Source organism: Pistacia vera, unplaced genomic scaffold, assembly GCF_008641045.1.
Source record: "Pistacia vera cultivar Batoury unplaced genomic scaffold, PisVer_v2 Contig344, whole genome shotgun sequence".
Classification (NCBI taxonomy): Eukaryota; Viridiplantae; Streptophyta; class Magnoliopsida; order Sapindales; family Anacardiaceae; genus Pistacia; species Pistacia vera.
Genome location: NW_022196162.1, coordinates 2,158,442 through 2,181,285, shown reverse-complemented (window position 1 = coordinate 2,181,285; position 22,844 = coordinate 2,158,442). Strand labels below are relative to the sequence as shown.

Here is a 22,844-nt window from a genome sequence, read left to right as displayed (position 1 = left end):
GAACAAAGAAGGTTGATGAGGCAGGAGGACTCAAATGAAGGTGCTATGTTGGCTACTCAAAAAGGAGTGAATATGCAGGGAAGTAATAGAAAATATGCTGGGGATAAGAGAGGAAAAGAGAGAGCTAGTGGACAGTGGGGAAAGCAGAGTGGAGGAAGAAACTATCCACCATGTTCCCGCTGTAAAAAGAAGGGACATCCGGACAGCAAGTGCTGGTTCAGGCTTGGGATTCAATGCAGGGGATGCAAGCAGTTCGGCCACATTGAAAAGGTGTGTAGGAACAAGGCTGCACAGCCACCACAGCAAGCACAAAGTGCAGATGACCAGCAGTAAACCAGTGAACCAGAACAGCTATTTGTAGCTTCATGCTACTCAATGCAGACTAGCAGAGATGTTTGGCTGATAGACAGCGGATGCATTAACCACATGGCAGCAAATCTGGAGAATTTTGTTAGGCTGGACAGGACCTATAGCTCCAAGGTTAAGATTGGAAATGGTGACTATATGGAAGCAAGAGGGATTGGAGATGTGGCAGTCCAAACTCAAGCAGGAACTAAGGTTATTTCTAATGTTCTATTTGTACCTGATATTGCATAAAATTTGTTAAGTGTAGGTCAAATGTTAGAGAGAAATTATACATTGCATTTCCAAAACCATTCATGCATTATAAAGGATAGTGAGGGAAATGAGTTGTTGAGTGTAAGGATGCTGGGTAAAAGTTTTCCTCTGGACTAGAAGAAACCAGAAAACTCAGCATTAATCACCAAGGTTGAAGAGTCTGAGTTATGGCATAGAAGACTAGGACATTTTCATTACCTTGGAATTAAAGAGCTCAAGTCAAGAGATATGGTATTAGACTTGCCCAAGATAGAATAGAAGAGGACCTTATGCACAGCCTGCCAGCTTGGCAAACTCAGTAGGCCATAATTCCCTTCGGATCAAACCTGGAGAGCAAGTCACAAGCTGCAATTGATCCACTCAGATGTGTGTGGTCCAATGAATACTGAATCTTTAAATGGCAGTAGGTACTTTGTACTCTTCATTGATGACTTCTCAAGGGTGGCTTGGGTTTATTTCTTGAAGCAGAAAAATGAAGTAGTTGCTGTGTTCAAACAATTCAAGTTGCTGGTGGAGAATGAAGCTGGAACCTTGATCAAAATAGTAAGAAGTGACAATGGAACAGAGTACACTTCAAATGAGTTCAAAACAATCTGCAGCCTAGCTGGAATTCAGTAGCAGTTCACAGCACCATACACCCCTCAACAGAATGGCGTTTGTGAAAGAAGAAACCGAACCATTATGGAAATGGCCAGGTGTATGATGGCTGGAAAGAATCTCCCTAAAGTGTTCTAGGCAGAAGCTGTTAATACAGCAGTTTTCTTGTTGAATAGGCTGCCCACCAGGGCAGTCAAACATCAAACACCAATTGAGGCATGGACTGGAGTCAAGCCAGCAATAGGGAACCTGAAAGAATTTGGAAACATAGCCTATGTGATGATCCCAGCCAGCAAAAGGTCCAAATTGGATGACAAGGCTGAAATTGGGATATTTATAGGCTACAACAGCAACTCTAAAGCTTATAGAGTTTATGTTCCTGAGTCCAAAAGGATTGTAATCACAAGGGACATAAAGGTTAATGAATGTGGAGTCTGGAATTAGGAAGAAAAAAGGTTTGATGTGCAACCTGAATCAAGTCAGAATGAGAGAAATGAGGGACTGATTCAAGAGGCAGATTCAGATAAGGAAGATGATCATGCTGTTAGAGGAACTAGAACTTTGGCTGATGTGTATGAAAGGTGTAATATGGCAGTGGTGGAACCAAGATGCTATTTTGATGCTACAAAATCTGAATTGTGGAGGGCTGCAATGCAGGAAGAACTAGGCATGATCAATAAAAATCAAACCTGGAAATTGGTACCAAGACCTGAAAAGAGAAAAGTCATTCAGGTGAAATGGATTTTCAAACTAAAAATCAACCCTGATGGCTCAATCTACAAGCACAAAGCAAGGCTGGTGGTGAAGGGTTTTGCATAGCAACCAGGCATTGATTTTTCAGAAACTTTTGCCCCGGTTGCTAGGCAAGACACAATCAGGCTGTTGTTGGCTCTTGCAGCTCAGTTCAACTGGAAAATTTTCCAGTTGAATGTCAAGTCAGCATTCCTGAATGGATGGATTTCAGAGGAGTTGTATGTAGAGCAACCTGAAGGCTACAAGGTTGAAGGAAAGGAGGACTATGTGTACCTACTAAGGAAGGCTTTGTATGGCTTGAAGCAGGCCCCTAAAGCCTGGTACAACCAAATAAATGACCATTTATGCAACCTTGGATACACTAGAAGTCCTAATGAACACACTCTCTACATTAGGAAAACTAAGAAAGGAGTGGCTGTGGTTTCTCTCTATGTTGATGACCTGTTGGTGACAGGGAGTAATCCTGATGAATTGGACCAATTTAAGTTGGATATGCAAGCTGAATTTGAATTGACAGATTTGGGATTGATGAAGTACTTCCTTGGCATGGAGATAAATCAGGTTGCTAGTGAGATTTTTGTATGTAAATAAAGGTATGCAACCGAGCTTCTCTTGAGGTTTGGAATGGAGAATTGCAAACCAGTGAATACTCCACTGGTTCCCAACCTGAAATTAAGCAAAACAGATGGTGCAGAGAGTGTAGATGAATGGAAATACAGAAGCTTAGTGGGAAGTTTCTGTATTACATAGCCACCAGACCTGATCTTATGTTCACTGCAAGTTACCTCTCAAGATTTATGAGCAACCCAAGTGAATTTCATTTTAAAGCTGCCAAACGTGTGCTGAGGTATGTGAAAGGAACCAGCATGTTAGGCATCTGGTTTAAGAAATCTGAAAGTCTGAAGTTGTTGGGGTACAGTGACAGTGATTGGGGTGGATCCCTGGATGATGTAAGAAGCACCTCTGGTTATGTGTTCTATCTGAATGACGGTGCAATCAGTTGGCTGTCAAGGAAGCAGGAAACTATGGCACAATCTACTGCTGAAGCTGAATATGTATCTGCCGCAGCAGCTGTGAACCAAGCTGTGTGGCTTAGGAAGATGCTGAATGACTTGCATCAAATGCAAGGAGGTCCTACTTTGATTCTATGTGATAACCAGTCGGCTATAGCAATGGCAAAGAATCATGTACTTCACGGCAGAACAAAGCATATTAAGATTAAGTATCATGCTGTTAGGAAAGCTGAACAGTGTGGAGAAGTGAACTTAGTTCACTGCAGAGGGGAAGACCAAGTTGCAAACATCATGACAAAGGCATTATGCAAATCCAAGTTTGAAGCCTTAAGGCTAAAACTTGGTGTTTCCAGCCAAAGCACCAAGGTGGAGTGTTGAAGGTTGATGCTGTGCTGGAAGTATGGTTTGCCGAATGTATGAAAGACTGAAAATGTTTGTGCTGTGCATGGACGTGCATGGGGCTGCTTCATGGTTCAGTAGTTTAAGTTCTACTGTAATTTTTAATGTTAATCTTTGCATTTGTTGGCTCAGCTTTTTTGTAATGAAGTTGTTAGACTTGAGTGGTTTAACTGAGATTAAGTAAAAGTTTATGCTAGTTGTTGAAACAGTAAGTGAAAGTATGTTATATGCAGACTTTTGTCTAATGAAAAGAAGTCCTGTTTTTCCATTCCATTCTCTCTTTTCTTAGTACAACCGGCATTATCAAAAACTAACAGATTGTAAATAATGGGCTTCAAACTCTGAACCCAACTATCAAGAACAAGTCTGGAAGCCTAATACTTAAATAGCAGAATCTTAAATCACATAGACAAACCTGAAAAGCCTCCTCAAATACTGCCTATCTGCCAGTGGGCTAATGACTTTACTATTATACATGTTAGGTCCCTCAATATGCATCATTTCTTCCCAATCAAAATGCAGAAAATTTGATCAACATTACATTAGAAATCTTCAATGGAAAATGGGAGTATCGTAACACATCCAACATTCCAGAAAATCTTATTGCTAATGAGAGGTTCGTAATACTGGACCAATGATGTGGTGCGCCTATCTTATTTAACACATTAATGGTCTCATTTATATGTGTTTATTTAAAGGGTATTCAAGGCTTCTTATGTAGATTTTCATTGACTGGTGATGTCAAATTAAAATATTTACTCAGTGACGGGGGTATTTTGACATGAAATTGACAAAGCTCTTCAACAATCGTATCTATGGCTTTTAAGATAGTTAATATATGTGTATATATATAATCAAATACAAAGAGTTCACTATCTAGTTTAAGTAGTTCTGTATATTCTACCTTTATTATTCATCACAGTAAGAGCTCCTCTCTCTGTAGAGCTGCTCTAAACTAGTACTATTAAACATGACAATCAGTTGGCTTGTAGTTTTTGAACGCAACCCCAAATTGACTTTTAGTGTGTAAAACAAAAAAGTAATTATTTAACTTCAAATATGAAACCAGAAAACAAGTATCCTGCGTTTAATATTGAAGGCTAATTGCAAGGAATTGGGTTAGAAACTCTGAACTAAATACTTCAATAACAAAGTCTACACGCCAATGACTAGAGTTGTCAACAAATATGAAGCCCTCTTTGAAAAACTGAATATGCCAATGGGTAAATTAATTAAGACTTTAACTACTGAATTACTTGTGAAGTACTTAAATTTTGGTCTCTTTTTGGATTCTACCTGCGAACAATACACCAGAAATTAATTCTCATGTCTGGAAACACTTTTAGAAGTCAAAAAAAATCATCTTGCCGTAGACGTAGGGTTTGATAATTCTTTGAATAAGGCCAATCAAACAGCTAAAGTGAAACTTAATGTAAGGTTCCATGACAAGTGACATGTTCGGCATCCCCTTGGAGACTTAATTTCTTGAATTCTTCAAGCTAATTCTACATCAAAAACGTATATAAATCCCATGTTCTGAACGTTGTGAGATCCAAGTTAAGAAAGAAAAAGATGTGGGCCTGTACTTGTAGCCTGGCTTAATTACAGTAAATTTACCCCCGTTAAAACACATATATATAAAGTGTGATTTTAATAATCAATCTAATTTATCACGGTGATGAGAATTCGATTTTGATTTGTCTTTGAAAATGAAAGTCCACCAAGTTGATCTATCTAAAGAAAACATGTGGATCTAGATGGAAAGTGATTGATCAATTTGACTACCAATTTCTGAATAATGAAGAAGCATAGACCACGCAAAGTACTTTTTTGGAATATTTTTCCTTTGGAATACTTTTCCACCCTTTATTTCATTGATGTAATTTTTTTTTTATTTTTTTTGATGTAATTGAATATATATATATATATAGAGAGAGCACAGGAATTGAACGTGTAAACTTCAAAATTTAATTAAACTGACTCCTAGAATAAAAGGAACAGCTTGAGAACTAAATACAAAGTCAAATAAAATACAATAAAAAATAAGTTGCAACAGCAACGACAAAGTTCTTGTATATTGCAAAAATATATATGCTATATTTCATTAAATGTTTAAAATAAAATAAAATATTTATCTAAAATTATTTGGGACAATGATTTATGCTTGAGAGTTGTTACCAGCACATAATAACTCACTAGCATAGACATTTTCTTGTTGAAACCAAAATATTTCTAGTTTCTCAAGCCTGTTTAGAGCTTTTTGGCACGAAATTTTTTGTATTTCTGTACTATCATCCTCAGGATTATTTATTTTCTCCTTTTATCTAATTACAACAATGACTACTAAAACAATGAATTGAAATCCTAATACATACTACTAAAACGTGAATTATAAAATAAGAAATCAAAACAGTATTTTTTATAATTACTCCTCTATTAAGTTACAACATTCTTATAGTAATAAATTAGTTTGATCCTATCATTATGATTATAGAGAGATTTTACAGTATATAATCAAGTTCACAAGCCATATGTATAAAATTCTAGTGAAATTTATTTTCTCTTAATTTATGTATCTATATCCATATTAATTTTCATGAATCCGTATATGTTGACAGAGTAATTATGATGTACAGTGATTATTTTATTTCTACTTTCACATACCACTGAAAACCTGAGTTCCAACTATGTCCCCCTGATTGCATTAATTTTTAATTTCAATCAATTGCAATACACGTGATGACGTGAAGAAAAAACCAGGCAAAGATGTCCCCATAATTGACCTCTCTCCCATATAAATAGTGTCATTGTCTTTTATTTGTCTATTGTGAGGTTCATCAGAGAAATAATGACTCTCCAATATTCAGCAAATTAAGCTGCCTTTGCTTTCAAATTACTCTGTAAACTTGAATATGTAGGTGAATCTAGTTTAAATTTGATTTATGCATAAGTTTTTGCAGTAGATTTGATAAATATTTTCATTTTGCATGCTTGCATGCTTGCATTCAGCAACAAATAGTTATAAAGGTGAAAATGAACTGCGAGAAATGCAGATAAAAAGCCATGGAGATTGCTGCTATGGCAGATGGTTAGCTTTAATTACTATTAGGAAAACCTATGTCCTAATCCAATACTAATTTGGATTGAATTTGACTCCACAATCTCAACAATAAGTATTGCTTTGGTTATCTCTTTTTAAATGATCAGTATGTAATATCTACTATTTTCTTATTAATTGTTAGTGTTTCGGACGACACAATTCCAGGATTCGGATTTCTAGATGATATTTTCTCCTACTTGAACTTGATAGTAAGTAACCGTTCCTGCTATATGATCACTGGGTTAAACATTAAGCATGCAGTGCAAATTTGAAGTGTATTTGATGAACAATTTGATAATTTCAATCCTCCATATTCCATGCTGAAACTGAAACTTCTTCCAATAAATTATACGCCTTTTGGGGAAATAGTTGCCAATTGAAAACAGGGTCCCCTGTTTTCCTCTGTGAGTAATGCTAAATGCATAACCCAACTCACAATTTTCTTTCACAACCCTCGACATGATAGTTCATAATTTGTCAGTTCGCAAAATGGGTCTCGCCTGTTTTATGGGTCATGTATGTCCATTTGCGAGCTATCCAATGACGAGTTACCACGTCAGGGGTTATGAGAGAAGGTTGTAGACTTAACATTACTCTTTCCTCTGTTCCCTTTTAACAAAGGCCTCACAAATTTCTCGTTTCCACATCTTTCATTTAAATCGGTCAACATTTTTAAATTCATTGATTGTGGACTCAATGATGTAATGTTTTCACCGACTATTATTTGTATTGACAAGAAACATAGTGATGGTTAAAATTTCTACTAAAGAAAAACTAAAGGTTGCGTTTGTTTCATTTTTTCCAATCCTAACCTATCCAATTCTACCCAAAATACATATTTGTTTCAATATTCTCAAAATCAAATCCTATTTTATTCAATTCAAAATAATATTATACATTTGATTTGACAAGTTTTCTTCAACTTTATTATAATTTACCAAGTTCTCACTGGTACCGTCTATTGAGAGTTTTTTGTTTGATTATGTTATTGTTTGGTAAGTTATATCCAATTCCACTATGTCGTTCAAGAGATATTAAACTCTTCTCTTTCTCTTGGTATAGTTGTGCACTTTCCGTGGAAGCTTATTGGTAGCTACTTCCATTGAAACTTCATGAAAGTATAAGCCGTTTTTGGAACAAGTTCTGCCAACCAAAAACAAGTCCCCTATTTTACCATGTTTCCATGGATTTAGTTGGTTTTTTCTATGAAACTGCATCTACATAAAATAGTTTTGTAGCTAATTAAACAATTGTGAATAGTTCTATGGGAGTTTGACAGACATAAACCAAAACTGAGCCTAATAGCATACTTGATCTTTTCTAAGTAAATAATTAAGGACAAAATTGTATATAACAAAGCAATAAATACTGTTTTTAAGATTAAATTTTATGTTTAGCCAAGCTAAAAAAAATAATTAATTTTGCTTTTGTTAAAATTTTCGGGAAATATTTGATCCACTAATTAAAGTAGCAAACATTCTTGATATTATATTACTTTAATTAATTATTCAATAAAAGCTATGTCATCTCTTATTGTCTTTATCTAACTCGTGGGTCCATTCCAAACGTAAAGGATTTTGACTCATTTTCTTTTATAAATTTCTTATAGTTTATATGTCTTTCATGTGTAGATGTAAGCATTGTGCTCAACCACGTTAAATTATTGTCTCGTTTGCATAATTAGTGATTTATTCCACATTTTGCTAATTTTAATATTATAGGTTTCCATAGATTTACAAGGATTTTTTTGGTGTTGAAATAAATAATATCCTTAATTTAAGAAGGATTTTTTTTGGTATTGCGTGTCATCTTTTTCATTTGGTTTTTGGTATGTTAAAGACAAAACATAATATATTAATGATACGATTCTTACGTTTACATCAGTCAAATACGATTCTAAACAATGATATTCTTAATGTAGCTTTGTTGACTTAATATATGGGACCCATCTCCACCTTTGCGTTACGGAGGGTGAAGGGTTTAACTGCTACAACTTTTTCACAGTAATATATGTTTAACACTAGCTGTTTACAGCTAAGTTATACGGAGTCAACTAAGTTATCGTCGTTCAATTCTTATCGTGGACTCCCAAAAGCTTTTATTCACACTTCTGTCCAACCCACTGGCTTCGTAACACAACAATCAAACATTGTATACGCCATCATACATCTTAACAATTAAGATGGATTGAACAAGAAAAAGGTTTTGAGATATGGCAGAGTTTACAGTGAACTTTGCTATAGAAACCTTGGGTTCCTTGCTTCTCCAAGAAACCAAGTTGTTGACAAGTGTAAAGAAAGAAGTCGAAAGCATTAAAAGAGAATTGGAGTTCATCAGACCTTTCCTCAGGGATGCAGATACAAGGGCAGCAGCCGAAGAAGAAGCAGAAAGCAACGGAGGTGTCGTAAGTATTTGGGTAAAACAAGTAAGGGAAGAAGCTTATCACATTGAAGACGTCATAGATGAGTACATACTTAATGAGGCAAAGCATCATGAACATAGAGACAAAGGTCTCACTGGTTTCCTTCGAAAAATGAGTTGCTTCATCAATGAACTTAAGGTGCGTCATGGAATTTCATCTGAGATTAAAGATATCAAATCATCACTTGTTGATATACAGAGAAGAGCAGAACACTATAACTTAAGGCACATAGATCAAGGAGATGTTGTACCGCATGACTCTCGAGTTGGTTCCTTTTTCATCCAAGGTGATGAAGTTGTGGGCAGCGATTCTACTAGAGACCAATTGATTGGTTTGTTGGTAAATGGAAGATCCAACCGTTCAGTGGTTGCAGTTGTAGGCGAAGGAGGACTTGGCAAGACCACTCTTGCCGGGATAATTTATAAGAATGATACAGTGAAGAAGCATTTCGATTGCCAAGCTTGGATCACGGTTGGGAAAGAATGCACCAAAATGGATATACTAAGAAAAACTATACAAGAATTTGAGGGTATAACAGGGTCTACTCATGGAGAGATGGACAAAATGGGAGAGAATGATTTGCTCGCCACACTAGAGAGACAATTAAAAGAAGTGTTACATGGTTGTGTTCGATGATGTGTGGAAAACAGATTTTTGGGGATATATAGAGTATGCTTTAATTGAGAACAACAAAAGTAGTAGGATTATGCTCACAGCCAGAAATAAGGGCATTGTTGATCTGATTCCTTTTGTTAATGTCCATAGGCTACAACCCTTGTCTCCAGATAAGGCGTTTGAACTTTTTTGTAGAAAGGCTTTTGGTCCTCAAGAATGTTGTCCCCTCGAGTTGGAGAAATTGTCTTGTGACATCCTTCGGAAATGTGGAGGTCTACCACTAGCAATTGTTGCCGTAGGCGGTCTTCTCTCAAACAAGAACAAGGTTGCTTTTGAATGGAAACAGGTACTTGATGACTTGGGGTCACAATTTAGAAGCGATTCTCATCTAAAAGATTGCAACAAAGTTTTATTAGAAGGTTATCATGGTCTACCTCACCATCTCAGATCTTGTCTCTTGTATTTTGGTTTTCTTCCAGAAAGCTACTCAATCAATTGTGCAAGATTGATTCGCCTATGGATTGCTGAAGGCTTTGTCCCTCATTCCAAACGTCTCACATCTGAACAAGTTGCTGAAGAATTCTTGATTGATCTCATTAATAGAAGCTTGGTTCAAGTGGTAGAGATGGATTTCTTGGGAAGACCTAGATACTGTCGAGTCCATGATCTGATGTATGAGATTATCCTTAGAAAGACCGAATATTTGGGCTTCTCTCATTTTGTGAATAGAGAACACTTAAATCTCTCTAGCAAAATCAGGCGCATTTCAATACAAGGAAGCGCTGATAGTGTTCTTGAGAGCATCAAGGACTCAAAGATACGTTCTGTTTCTCTTTTCAATATTGATAGGATGCCTAACTCTTTCATGACGACACTTGTGGATTTCAAACTTATAAAAGTACTTGATTTTGAAGATAGTCCTATAGAGTATCTTCCTGAAGGAGTGGGAAACCTCTTCCATCTGCAATACTTAAGCGTGAAAAATACAAAAGTAAATGTACTTCCCAAGTCCATTGGTAAGCTTCTCAACTTGGAGACATTGAATTTGAAGCAATCTCACGTGAGTATGCTCCCAATTGAAATCAAGAATCTGAAAAAATTGCGCTATCTAGCGGCATACAGTTTGGGCGAGCATGGTACTTATGGAAGAGCAGTGAAAATACCCAAGGGATTAGGGTCTTTAATTGATCTTCTGAAACTATTTTTTGTGGAAGCTAACACATATGAGAAAGTTAGGAGTTTGGCTGAAAAATGGAAATGGAAATGATCTTTGTGCATGCATTGCAAATATGGGAAAACTTGAATCTTTGGTTGTACAGTCGACAAGTAGAGACGAGGTTCTTGACATAGAATCCATGGCTTCTCCTTCTCATGGTCTTCAACGCCTCTACTTCAAAGGAAATATGAAGAAGCTACCAAATTGGATTTTTAAACTTGAATATCTTGTTAGAATTGGTTTGGATTTGTCAGGATTAACTGATGATCCCATAAAAGTCCTTCAAGCCCTACCTAACATATTGGAGCTTAGGCTACACAACACATGCCATGATGAGCAATTACATTTCAAAGAAGGTTGGTTCCCAAAACTAAAAGTTTTGTTCCTCTTTGACTTTAAAGGGGTGGAGTTGATGATTATAGAGCAAGGTGCAATGTGTAACCTTGAAAACTTACATATTGGACCATGCCCTCGATTGAAAGAGATTCCAATTGGAATTGAGCATCTAAGAAACCTAAAGATTCTTTTGTTTATTCTTATGTTGAAAGAAATTTATTATATGATAAAAGATGAGAAATGGAAAAAAGTTACTCAACATATACCCGAAGTCCTTGTCACTTTTGAAAAGGAAGGAAAACTATCTTATCACACTATTAAGCATCTCTCATCTGTCTTGCCTGTGGATTTTGAGCAATTGATTGCAAAAGTGGAGCAAAGTAACGAGTCATCTCATTCGTCAACAACAGGTATTCCATTTAAATTGTATAAGCCTTAGAGTGATCTTGATTTTATATCTTTTGTCCAACTATAAAAGGAAAAATCCTATAATTTTTCATGGCAAATGAGCCAATGATTTAGGGTGTGTTTTGACTTTTCACTTAATATAAAAGTATAATTTTGTAATTTACTTCTAAAATGTGAAATTATATACATACATACATATATATATATATATATATATATATATATATGCACAAGTCTAACTATCATAATAAATGTAAATGTAAATAAAAATATTCTTATAATTTTTTTATTTAAAACATTTTGTTTTAAATAACCTTAGCTAATTGATTAAGTTTTGGTTGCCGGAATCCAATACCGACAGTCGCGGTTCCGGTCGCCATTTTTTTCTTTTTGTGGCAATATTAGGTAACGATGTTGGTATGAAAATAATTCAATTTTAAAGATCTATCTATATCTACAATTATTTTTAGCAATATATGCAATCAAAACAAGTCCCCTATTTTACCCTGTTTCCCTAGAAACCATACTTTGTGTTGGTTTAAGTTCATGGAGTTTTGGCCTGGTAGGCTTCTTCTCTCCTGGAAGTTTTACAGGATTTCTGCTAATTGATTTGATAGATCATTGCATGGCTCTTTAGGTGAAATTCTTTTAGTATCGATTGATTTGTAGGTGAACAGTTTGTAGAAAGAAACTTTATTAATGAACAAAATTTCATGTTCCAATCAATCTCATGGGCAATTAGGCAATCACATTAACATTTCCTCGAGTTAATCATCAATGTACATTGATTACTTCCTTATGCAGTGTTCAAAATATGAAATTCCAGGATAAGATTTATATAGGATGCATGTTCTCTGCTTTACTCCTCTATAACTTTAATTTTTTTTAGATTTTTTTTATTCATAGACTAGACTNATAAAAATATTAAAAGAACTCTAATAATCTATTTTATTTAGAACAATTTTTTTTAACTGAAAACCCAGCCCAGAATCTTACTTGAGTCAATGAGTATGGACTGCATTGCTGTTCTTAACCAGATAAGAAACGATCTTAAAGCCAATTTAGAAATGTTATTTTATCTTATAAAGATTGAAAACTGGTTGATGAAGTTACTGATCACAACACTGTCGATACCATTAAGATCAACGACAATGTTTGATGGTGACTTTAACTATGTGCATAAATATATAATTATAAATTAAACATGAATTACGGATAATTTTTACGGATTACCTTTTCATTACTTAAATTTGATTATATTTCATCTATTGCTATGAACAGAGATCAAACAACTGCGGACACGTTGAAGAATCTTTCCCATTTGTTGACCTGATGAAGTGAAGAAATGAGAGCTGTTGAGTTTGAGTTTAGAGTTCAAAAATCAGTTGAGTTTGGTAACGTTTTGATGGACCGGTGGTGTCTCAACAATGCAAAAAAGGAAGGGGCAGAAAAGGGAATTACTGAAAGCAGCAGGTGGCAGAGTTAGTTACAAAGAATCTGAGTGTGTCAGTAATAAAATGAGAGACGTGAGGTGTAGACTGTAGAGGGTATTCTGATTAGTGTCTGGAGGTACTGGCCCTCGAAGTCCAGCTGTTATGTTGCATTTGGGGTCTGTTGTTATTTGCTTATTTTGCTTGTTGAACTACTGTTCTATTGAATATTAATACCATCTGTTATTTTCTTCTGAGATTGTTCCATTTTTATTCTTGTTGTTGCTTGGTTGTTGAGTTAATGGGTTATTGTGCATGCTGAGTTGCTGAGTGTGAGTGAAAGAAGGTGAGTTTGGGTTATTTACAGACGGCAGTATCCATCACGTTATAATCCAACAGAAGTCCAGGGTTCCCTTATGCACTCCATTAGTTTGGTACTTGAAGTGCTATGTTTTGATACTTGGAGTGTTATTTGAAGCAGTGCGTTTTGATTATTGAACTGAACTTTGCACCCTAAGTGTTGGAGAATGTCAGGCATTAGGATGACGAATGGAAATGAGAAGGATCTGTGAGCTTGCCTTGCTACTATGGAAAAACCTGAGTCCTTGGCTGTACAATTACAAATAGAGATGAAATTCTGGACATAGAAGCTACCAGACTGGACTTTCAATTGACAGAGATTCCAATTGGAATTGAGCTTCTAAGAAACCTTTAAGATTCTTGTGAATGGTGTTGCATTGCATTGGTTCAGCTTCGTCATATTGTTCTATTTTCTGGAAAATGCTGGTAGAGATGCCGTGTTGCTGCAGGCACAATGTTCATCAACTTTCTAGTAAAATTCCTTCGTAATTTCTACTGAGTTTGTTATCGTTGCTGATGTTATTGTGATAGTCTTCGTGTTTGTTAACTTCTATCAACTGTGTTGCTCAAAACATATTAAAGTCTTTTCTTTTTCTTGGATTGTTTAGTACTTTCAATACATGCTTATTGATGGCTACTTCCGTTGGAAGTTGAAGAAAGTATAAGCATTTTTGAGAATATAGTTTCCATGGATTTGGTTAGTTTTTTTTCTATGAACCTGCATATATACGTCAAATAGTTTTATAACTAATTAAACTTCAAAATGAATTTGTTCTATAAGGGTGATTTCCCACACGTTACTATCAATATATCCTATTCATGAAGCACTGGTATATGATCCATACCCAGATAGCTTTTGTACAGTTTTGTAATCAACAGTAATTCACTAATATTGAGCTCGAATTAGCATCCTAAGCTTATTTGGTCCTTACGGAGTTGCAGAAGCTACTTCAGGTGCATGCAAATTCTGAAGTGCTTAATGAGCTTAGGATGCTAAAGCAGTTGAGAAAGTAGGGCATTAGGCTCGGATATAGAGATGTGAAGGTATCTATTTTCTATTGTCGAGAATATGGAAAACCTTGAACGGTTGAGTATATTAGTGTAGACAAGTGGTAAAAGTTTTTGTTCGTTGAGGATCCGTTAAGCTTACTGATGGCCACAGAATTGAACTTTACCCTCTTACAGTTTCTTCTGTCCAGCCCTTGGTACTGATATTTTGTTAAACATCAATCAAACCATGCACATTTGAGATGTACTTTGGATGAAGTAGTTGATAATTTCAAACCTTCATTCTCCATGCTGAAACTGAAACTTCGTCCAGTAAAGTAGACACCTTTTGGGGAAAGCTTTGCCACCAAAAAACAGGGTACCCTGTTTTCCTCTGTTCTGTTTTCACAAANCCGCCTTATAGACGGTCCGGGTTGAACCCCCTTTAATGCGAGCCGGGTTAGAGTTGACCTGCCTAACCCGGCCCATTTGTTCCACCTCTACCGTTGAGGGTCGGGGCTGAGGTTGGTGGGCATGGATGGTAAGGTTATTAAAGTCATTTACCTTCATACAGTGGGTTGATAGTTGGTAATACCCATATCATAGGGTGTTTATGTGATTTTGGTAAACCTCAGGGTGTTTAAGTAATTGTCCCTTCTTTTGATTACCAATTCATTTATGGAGAGTCTGCTTTTCTACAAATGATTGCATAGTTGACAATGTAATTGAACATAATACTAGTAAACAAATTGTGAGTTTGATAATTTTATTATGCTAGTAGAATAATATGAGCAATTACAACTTATAAGTTGTCCCATTACATCCTTTTAAAATGTGGAGGATTACTGGTAGCCGTTGTTGCGGTAGTTGGTCTTCTCTCAAACAAGAAGAACGTAGCATATGAATGAAAAATTTCACTGAATAGTGTGAACTCAAAGTCAGAAATGGGCAACACAGTTTTATCTGAAAGTTATTATGATCTACCTCACCATCTCAAGTCATGTTTCATGTGTTTTGTTTTGTTTCCAGCAGGTTATTCGACACTAGTTCACCAATGGATAGCTGAGGGCTTTGTTCCATACTATAAACGCCACCCATCTGAACACATTGCAAAGAATTCTTAGATAATTATAAACGTTTCATTTCTTAAAATTTAACTAATAGCACTGTATTCTTGAAATGATTGCCATGAACAGATGAAGTATCTACAGTCGTGCAAATAAACTAATGGGTCATCTTCTGAATTCCTCAATTAGAAATCCAATGGCCATTTCTTGTTCCCGGGGTTATAGTTGTGTTTGTTAATTCATATCCACTATGTTGTTCATTGAATTCTTTTCTTTCTTTTGGGTTTCTATAGTACTTCTGTTTTACTCTATCCGCATAGAGAGCTTTTTATTTGTACATATTCCCTGAGGAATCATGCATTTGAGAAAGATAAAACTCACATAATGTTCTCCAGAGCAATTCAAATGAAAGAGTGAGCATCAGGCAAGGCACAAAATGAACTCAAAATTAAGATAGTGTTTGTTTGGCAATTAAACAAAGCATAGATACTTTACTTCAAATAGCCAAAAGATGAATAAAGAAAAATTATTTTCCCTTCCAAATCCAAGCTCCAACCAATTCCCACCTTATAAAAACTAATTTGTAAAGGCCAAACGAAATCCCCTCCTGCTTGATATTGCTTATACAACTTGGCTCTTGTCTCAACTACAATTCTAAACTATTCAATATTTTTAAGTTAAACTGCTGATAGTTTGAATTTTGTTTTGTGGCTTAGACAATTTTGAAGGTGCCAGTTTTCTTCTGTTTCTACAATTTTTTTTTTTTTTTTTAGTCATCTTTTCTTTTATTCTAACAAATGTTTAAGTTTTAACTTCTTTTTTTCTTTGAATTGAAAGGCTTCTATAAACAAAGAAGAACAGTGTGCTATTTCTTATATCACATTCAAATATATCATCCTAATAGGTAATCAATTAACTTAGCTTCTTTGATAGTTATAATTTTGAAGCAAATATTTAAACTCAAATTATTGTAAATTGATATGCTTATTCATCACTACAGAAAATTGAATTTCGACAACTATATATTTTCATAACAAAATCATTGTAGTTTTGAATATGATATTTTACGATGTATTTATTGCAAAATGACTGCAGTTAGCTATTGAATGCATTCTATTATAAGTATGGTAGACATAGATTGCTAGAAATTATTTAGGTTGGATTAGATTTTTAATGCTGTTTTGAATAAGATATACGCTTTGGTAAAATAGTTTAAGCGGCCTTGATTATATAAAAAAAATATTTTCATATTGTGCTTTCCCATTAATAGATATGTTATGAATTAAAAAAAAAAGCAAAAATAAAAAATAAAAAATACTAGTGAAACAGAAATTTGGAATTTTTTATATTAATGCAGTAAGTAACAGAAAAGGGTGGATACGAGATATGGCAGAGGGTGCAGTGACTCTGTATACAAGCTTGAGTCTTTGCTCATCGAAGAAATCAATTTGTTGGGAAATGCAAAACAAGAGTTGAACATAAACGGAATTAGAGAGCATCAGATCTTTCCTCAAGGATGCTGATACAAGACTGCACAAGAAAGGAGGAGTAGCAGGGAGCAATGAAGCTATCAAAACTTGGGAAACAATTGAGGAAGAAGCTTTCCGATTGAAGATGCCATTGATGAGTACACAATGAAGGTGGCGAGACTTCCTCATGGCAAACGTCTCATTGGTTACATTCATAAAGCGTGCTACTTTATAAAGATTCTAAAACTGCGTCATGGAATCGCCACTGAGAAATAAGATATCAACTATCACTTGCCGATATAAAGAGAAGAGTGGGAGACTCTATACTTCAACCATCAAGTCGAGGCGTGAGGGAGAAGTATTTACCTCACGACTCTAGAGTTGATGCTTTTTTCATTGAAGACGCTGAAGTTGTGGGCATGAATCACCTAACACAAAATTGATTGATTTATTGTGGAAGGAACATCCAATATTTGCTCAGTGATTGTAGTGTGGGCGAAGGAGGACTAGCAAAACTACTCTTGTCGGAAAAATTTATAACAACAATACGTGAAGAAGCATTTTATTGCCAGACTTGGATCACAGTTGGGAAAGAATACTTGAAGAAAGATTTACTAAGGACAATTTACAGAACTTTATCAGTCACAGGGTCCACTCTATGGAGCAGACAAAATGGGAGAAAGGGGTTTGATCATGATGTTGAGGGAACACTTAAGGATAAGTGTTTACATGATTGTGTTCAATGATGTGTGGAAAATTGAATTTTGGGAAGATGTGAGCATGCTTTACTTGATACACAAAAAAAAACAGTAGAGTAATGCTAACGACACGGAATAAAGCAGTTGTTGAATCTCGTACCGTTGTCAATAGTTCATGTTCACAAGCTAGACCCTTGTCTTCAGAGAAGGTGGAACTTTTTTGCATGAAGGCATTGGTTCTGAGTTGTTTGCCTCCAAACTTAAAGACAACCCCTACAATTGTTTGCGATGTTGCGAGGGTCTACCCCTAGCAATTGTTGCGATGGGTAGCTTCTCTCAGAAAAACAAGATTGTTTCTGAATGGAAAATATACTTGATGCTTGGGCTCAAAATCAAGCAGTGATTCCCATCTCAAAGTTTGCAACAAATTTTTGTCTGAAGGTTATTATGACCTCCCTCACCATCTCAAGTCATTCCTCTTATACTTTGGTGTGTTTCCACGAAGGCTATGAAATTAGATTTGGAAGATTAATTCGCCCTCTGGATAGCTGAGGGCTTTGTCCAATGCAACACCACCTTCCATCTGAGCATGTTGCAAAGAATACTTGAAAGATCTTATTGATAGAACCTTGGTTCAGTTTCAAAAAGAATCCTTCTAGACAAGTTTGGAAGTTGTGGAGTCATGATTTGATGTACGAATCATTCGCCGAGATGACGGATGTGATTTTTGTCATTTCTTTATGAAAAAGATCTTGAGTCACCTATAAACAACTCAGCTATTTCAATAGCAAATGCGCAAATGTGCTTTAGAGAGCATAAAAAATTCAAAGATCTGTTCCATTGTCTTTCAATGTAGACAATTACCCGAGGCTTCATGACTACATTTGTTGCTGATTTCAAGCTCTTAAAGATACTTGATTTTGAAAATGCCCCTTTTGATTTTTCTTTTCCTGGAGTGGGGGAAAGCTCTTCCATTTGCACTACTTGTTTTGAAAAATCCAAAAGTTAAGAACTTCCCAAGTCCATAGGCATGCTTTCTCACTTAGAGACTCTGTTTTGAAGTGGACTTTTGTGAGTGAGCTCCCGTTTGAGTCAAGAATTTGAAAAAATTGTGTTTTCTAATTGCACATCGCTTGGACAACAAAGGTCCTTACGGAATTAGAGCAAAAATACAAGAAGGTTTTGGGCTTTAACAGAGTTGCAGCAGCTACGGTATGTGCATGCAAACAGTGAATACTTGAAGAGCTTAAGAACTGAGGCATATAGAAAGTTGGGCATTAGGTCGCAGATGAGATGTGAAGTATTTGTTTGCTATTGTCCAGAATATAGAAAACCTTTAGATTTGAGTGTATTAGCGTTTACAAGTGAGAGAGCCTCTGTCCTTGGCTTCTCCCTTGATGTCTTCAGAGATTTCATTTGGGAGGGATGTTTAGGAAATTCCAACTGTTGGATTTCTAAACTTCAAAATCTAATCAGATTAGATTGAATAATTTGGTTGAATGTCCAATATTTCATGACAATCCTTCAAGCTCTGCCTCATTTATCTACTCTGATTCTCGAGGTGCATGATTGGTGATGACAATTGCTTTTCAAAGAAGGCTGGTTTCCAGCTTCAATACTTGTAGCTCTACCACTCAAAAGATTGAAATGCATGATGATAGAGAAGTGTGCAATGCCTAGTCTTATAGACCTGGTGATGGGACCATGCCCATTGTTGAAGGAGATTCCAACTGGAATCGAGCAGCTCAATACCTAAAGAGACTTGTATTTGAAATGATGTTGAAGGAGGTTTATTGCATGATAAAAAATGGAACTAGGAGAATTCCAAACACATTCCACAAGTACATGTCACTATAAGCAACAAATAGGGAAAATACCTTTTTTACACTAGTAAATATCTGTCATCTCTTTCGCCAGAAGATTTTGAGGAGCTTATTAAACAAATTGAGGCAGAGTTACGAGTACCCCCATCATAGGATCAATAATCAGTCTCCTAAAACAAGTAAGCCTTTTGGATAGTGTGTTTCTCTACATAAATGTTCTTTTAGGGCAAGATTAGTTTTTTTTTTTAATATTTAATAGTTGGATTAATTCTAATCTGCTAGTAATTGTATTAATCATCAATTATCTGAATTTTTTTTTTTTAAATACTACCAGTCTAATTATCATAATAAAAATATTCTATATTTTATTTATTTAAATTAACTTAATAATTGATAAGTTTCGGCTACTGGAATCTGGTACCCGCAACCACAAGTCCGTCACGAGAATTTATTTTGCAATATTAGGTAACAATATTGGTATCAAAATAATTGATTTTAACGATCTACCTGTATCTACAATTAATGTTAGCAATATGTGCAACGTTTGGCCATGATCTGCAAAGAAAGTTTTGGATGGCCCACATTTCTCGGTCAAATCCCCAAACGCAATCATTTTTCCAGTTTAAAATTATATAGACAAATAGATCATTTAGAGATGATCATTTTAATATCAATTTTGTGTAACCCTAGCATGCCGAAAAGTCAACTGCCCACTGCCCCGGAACAAAATTATCAGTTTTTTTTTTCTTTTTTTACTTATTCTATGAATTAATTTAGTTGATTGTGTAAATGGCCGCACTTTCTCGGTCAGATCCTGGCCAAGCCAATTATTCTTCCAGTTTAAAATTATATGACAAAGATCGTTTAGAGACGATCATTTTAATATCAATTTCGTTACCCCCAGCATGTTGAAAAAGTTTGCGGTTACCGAAACTGCCTGCTACCGCCAGAAACGAATATCGATTTTTTTTTTTTTACATTTTTTTTTTTTTTTTTTTTTTACTTATTCTATGAATTAATTTAGCTGACTAATGTAAATCTTCTATTGTCATAAACAGATGAAGTATGATGATGAAAATCCATATTTTCCATTGATCACCTAGGATGACTATGGCTTTTTCTTGTAATAAAGGTTCAGTATTGCTTGTAATTCATGTGTGTAGTTTCGCGCCATATGGTGTAGTATTTGCCAGTTATCAGCATGCAGTATCTAATGTCAATGTTTTCTTCTTGTAATTTCCATGTTGTAGGGGCAGGGAGTTTTCTTAAACTTTCTGTGTAATATCAACTTTGAAATGTGGTTGTTGTTGCAACTGTTATGGTCATCGTGTTGTCTGTCCTGTAAAAACATCTCCCCTGTTTTAAACCCTTTTTTCAATGGGTTTCGGAAAATTGGAAACACATTAGCATATCTGTCTTTTTTTTCTAGGAGAACAATAAGGGAAAAATAATATATTACAGAGTGAACTGATATTGTTCTTAATGTTAAATTTAAAGTTAAACTCACCTAAGAAATACTGTTTTTAAAGGTTAAATTTGGCCGTCTAAAATCATATCCTAGTGCCATCAGCTCATTGTATGACAGCCTAAGACCTACGCATAAGCCATTGTATAACAGTGTAGAGTCTCTCAAACATAAGCTCATGTATAACAGCGTAAGAGTCTCTCAAATTTATCCATCCATATCTTTCATTTATATCAGTCAATATATGTTCCAAACTTATGCATCTAAAATTTCAGTTTTTCCAATTCAAAATTGAAAATCTTCATGGTAATTTTTGCGCTAATTAACTACTAAATTACTATTTTTTTCTATTGTAATGACTGGAATATTAGTAAACAAGGGAAATTAAATTGTTTGTGCTAGATCTCAATCCATATACATTTTCATTGACAACTGGCAAATAAAATTAGTGCCCTGTTTTGCCCTGTTTCCATGGAACATATCAATAATCAGTCATTTTAAAAATAATAAATACCTCTGACATAATTAGATTCTTCCATTAAACTTGATATAAGTTTATGGCTAGTAATTTCAGAAAAGGATGCAAACTACGGAAGGGTTAATGTATTAATGCAAGAGAGAAAAAAATAAAGCATTATAGCAGCGCTCACCAAATACTACTGGTGGGGAGGGAGATTTCTCCTTTGCAGCTTGCTTGGCCAATGCTTTTGGCTCTGCTGCCAACATGATTGCCACTTCTCGCGCTCCAGAGGTATAAAGAACCAGAGAGCCTGTTAATTTTTTTTTTTTATAAATGTATATGTTGGACGTATTGATTCTAAAACTTTTGTATCTTCTGATCCTGGAAATACTAGAAATGTTAATGCAAACCAGAGCAAACTTAAACTTGATAGAGCTGAAGGAGCGTGGATGTACAATTGTGCATGGATAGATGCCAATACTATGAGCTATCACCCCCTCTTTTATGTGGCAAATCATTCAATCGAATTGTCGTTAATTATCCTCCATGCAGCAAATTAAGTAAGTTAGCTAAACGTAATTATCTAAAAACACTTCAAAATTTTATTTTAAGGATCAACAAGGTAAATTTATTTAGTCATGGATACCAATGGACATTTTTATTTTTATTTTTCTAAGGATGCATCAAAATCTGGTGAGAGGCTTTCTGAGAAGTGCAAGGAACATGCTGAAGAGAAAGGGGAAGTTCATGTAACCCATAAAACTTCTAATCCATTTGATAGGTGGGAGATAGAGAATTAGCGGCGGAAGTAGGGCTGTCTTTGGTTGAAAAAATACGGTTTCACACTGGGATTATCCAGGTTTGGAAATAAGAGAGGGTCTAGGTCCAAATGCAATGAGAGCTTTAATGTGGTTTATGCATGACATTCAAATTTGCTGAGGCATGAGAAATTTTGCATTAATGCATATCTTACTACTGTTGCATCGCCCCCATCGAATATTATGGAGTGGTTTGTGAGTAGTACCCAAATAATAATGTTGATGCTGGATTTTGGCACCAACTAATTGTCACGTGCGTAGCGTTGATTGGTCAAGAAGCACACGTGATGTACGAATATAGAAGCGAAATAATGCAAAGAGAGTTTTTAAAGTGGTTCGGATGCTAAGGTAGCAAGTCCTACGTCCACTGATTTGTATTGATATTGATAGTGTGGGTCAGGTCGCAACACGGACTGACTTACAAAAGATTTGAAAAAGTAAATGTGTTGTTTACGAGAGAGAGAGAGTTTTTTAGTGCAAGAATGGCTGAATCCCCTTAGTGAAGGGGTCTTCTTCATTTTTATCAAACTGAAGCGTGTACACATCATTAAATCCATGGGTTGGTGTGATGTGTCATTATATATCGGCTTTACTTCCCATTACTCTCTTCCCAAGCTGATTTCGCACGATTTATTGCAGGGAAAGGGACACGTGTAAGCTCCATATCATTTGGCAGGTCTGACGTGTGCTTGTTGCTTTGACGGGAGCAGGTCACTCTTCACGTGACTTTCCCACGTCAGCTCTTACTTTCCCAGGCATAACAGAAGCCCCCTAGTTTTTAAGGTTTGAG

General features: G+C 35.6%; 1 protein-coding gene across 1 annotated transcript; it reads left to right on the top strand.

Moving 5' to 3' along the window:
• Nucleotides 1–9,608: 9,608 nt before the first annotated feature.
• LOC116138839 (disease resistance protein RPM1-like) lies at nt 9,609–10,784 on the top strand. Its single transcript, XM_031424497.1, has one exon. It carries the CDS (start codon nt 9,609–9,611, stop codon nt 10,782–10,784), a length of 1,176 nt encoding a protein of 391 aa, XP_031280357.1.
• The last annotated feature ends 12,060 nt before the right edge of the window (nt 10,785–22,844 follow it).

Coding starts and splice junctions, on each gene's coding strand:
- LOC116138839 (XM_031424497.1), top strand. CDS start 9,609: ATGCTCACAGCCAGAAATAAGGGCATTGTTGATCTGATTCCTTTTGTT.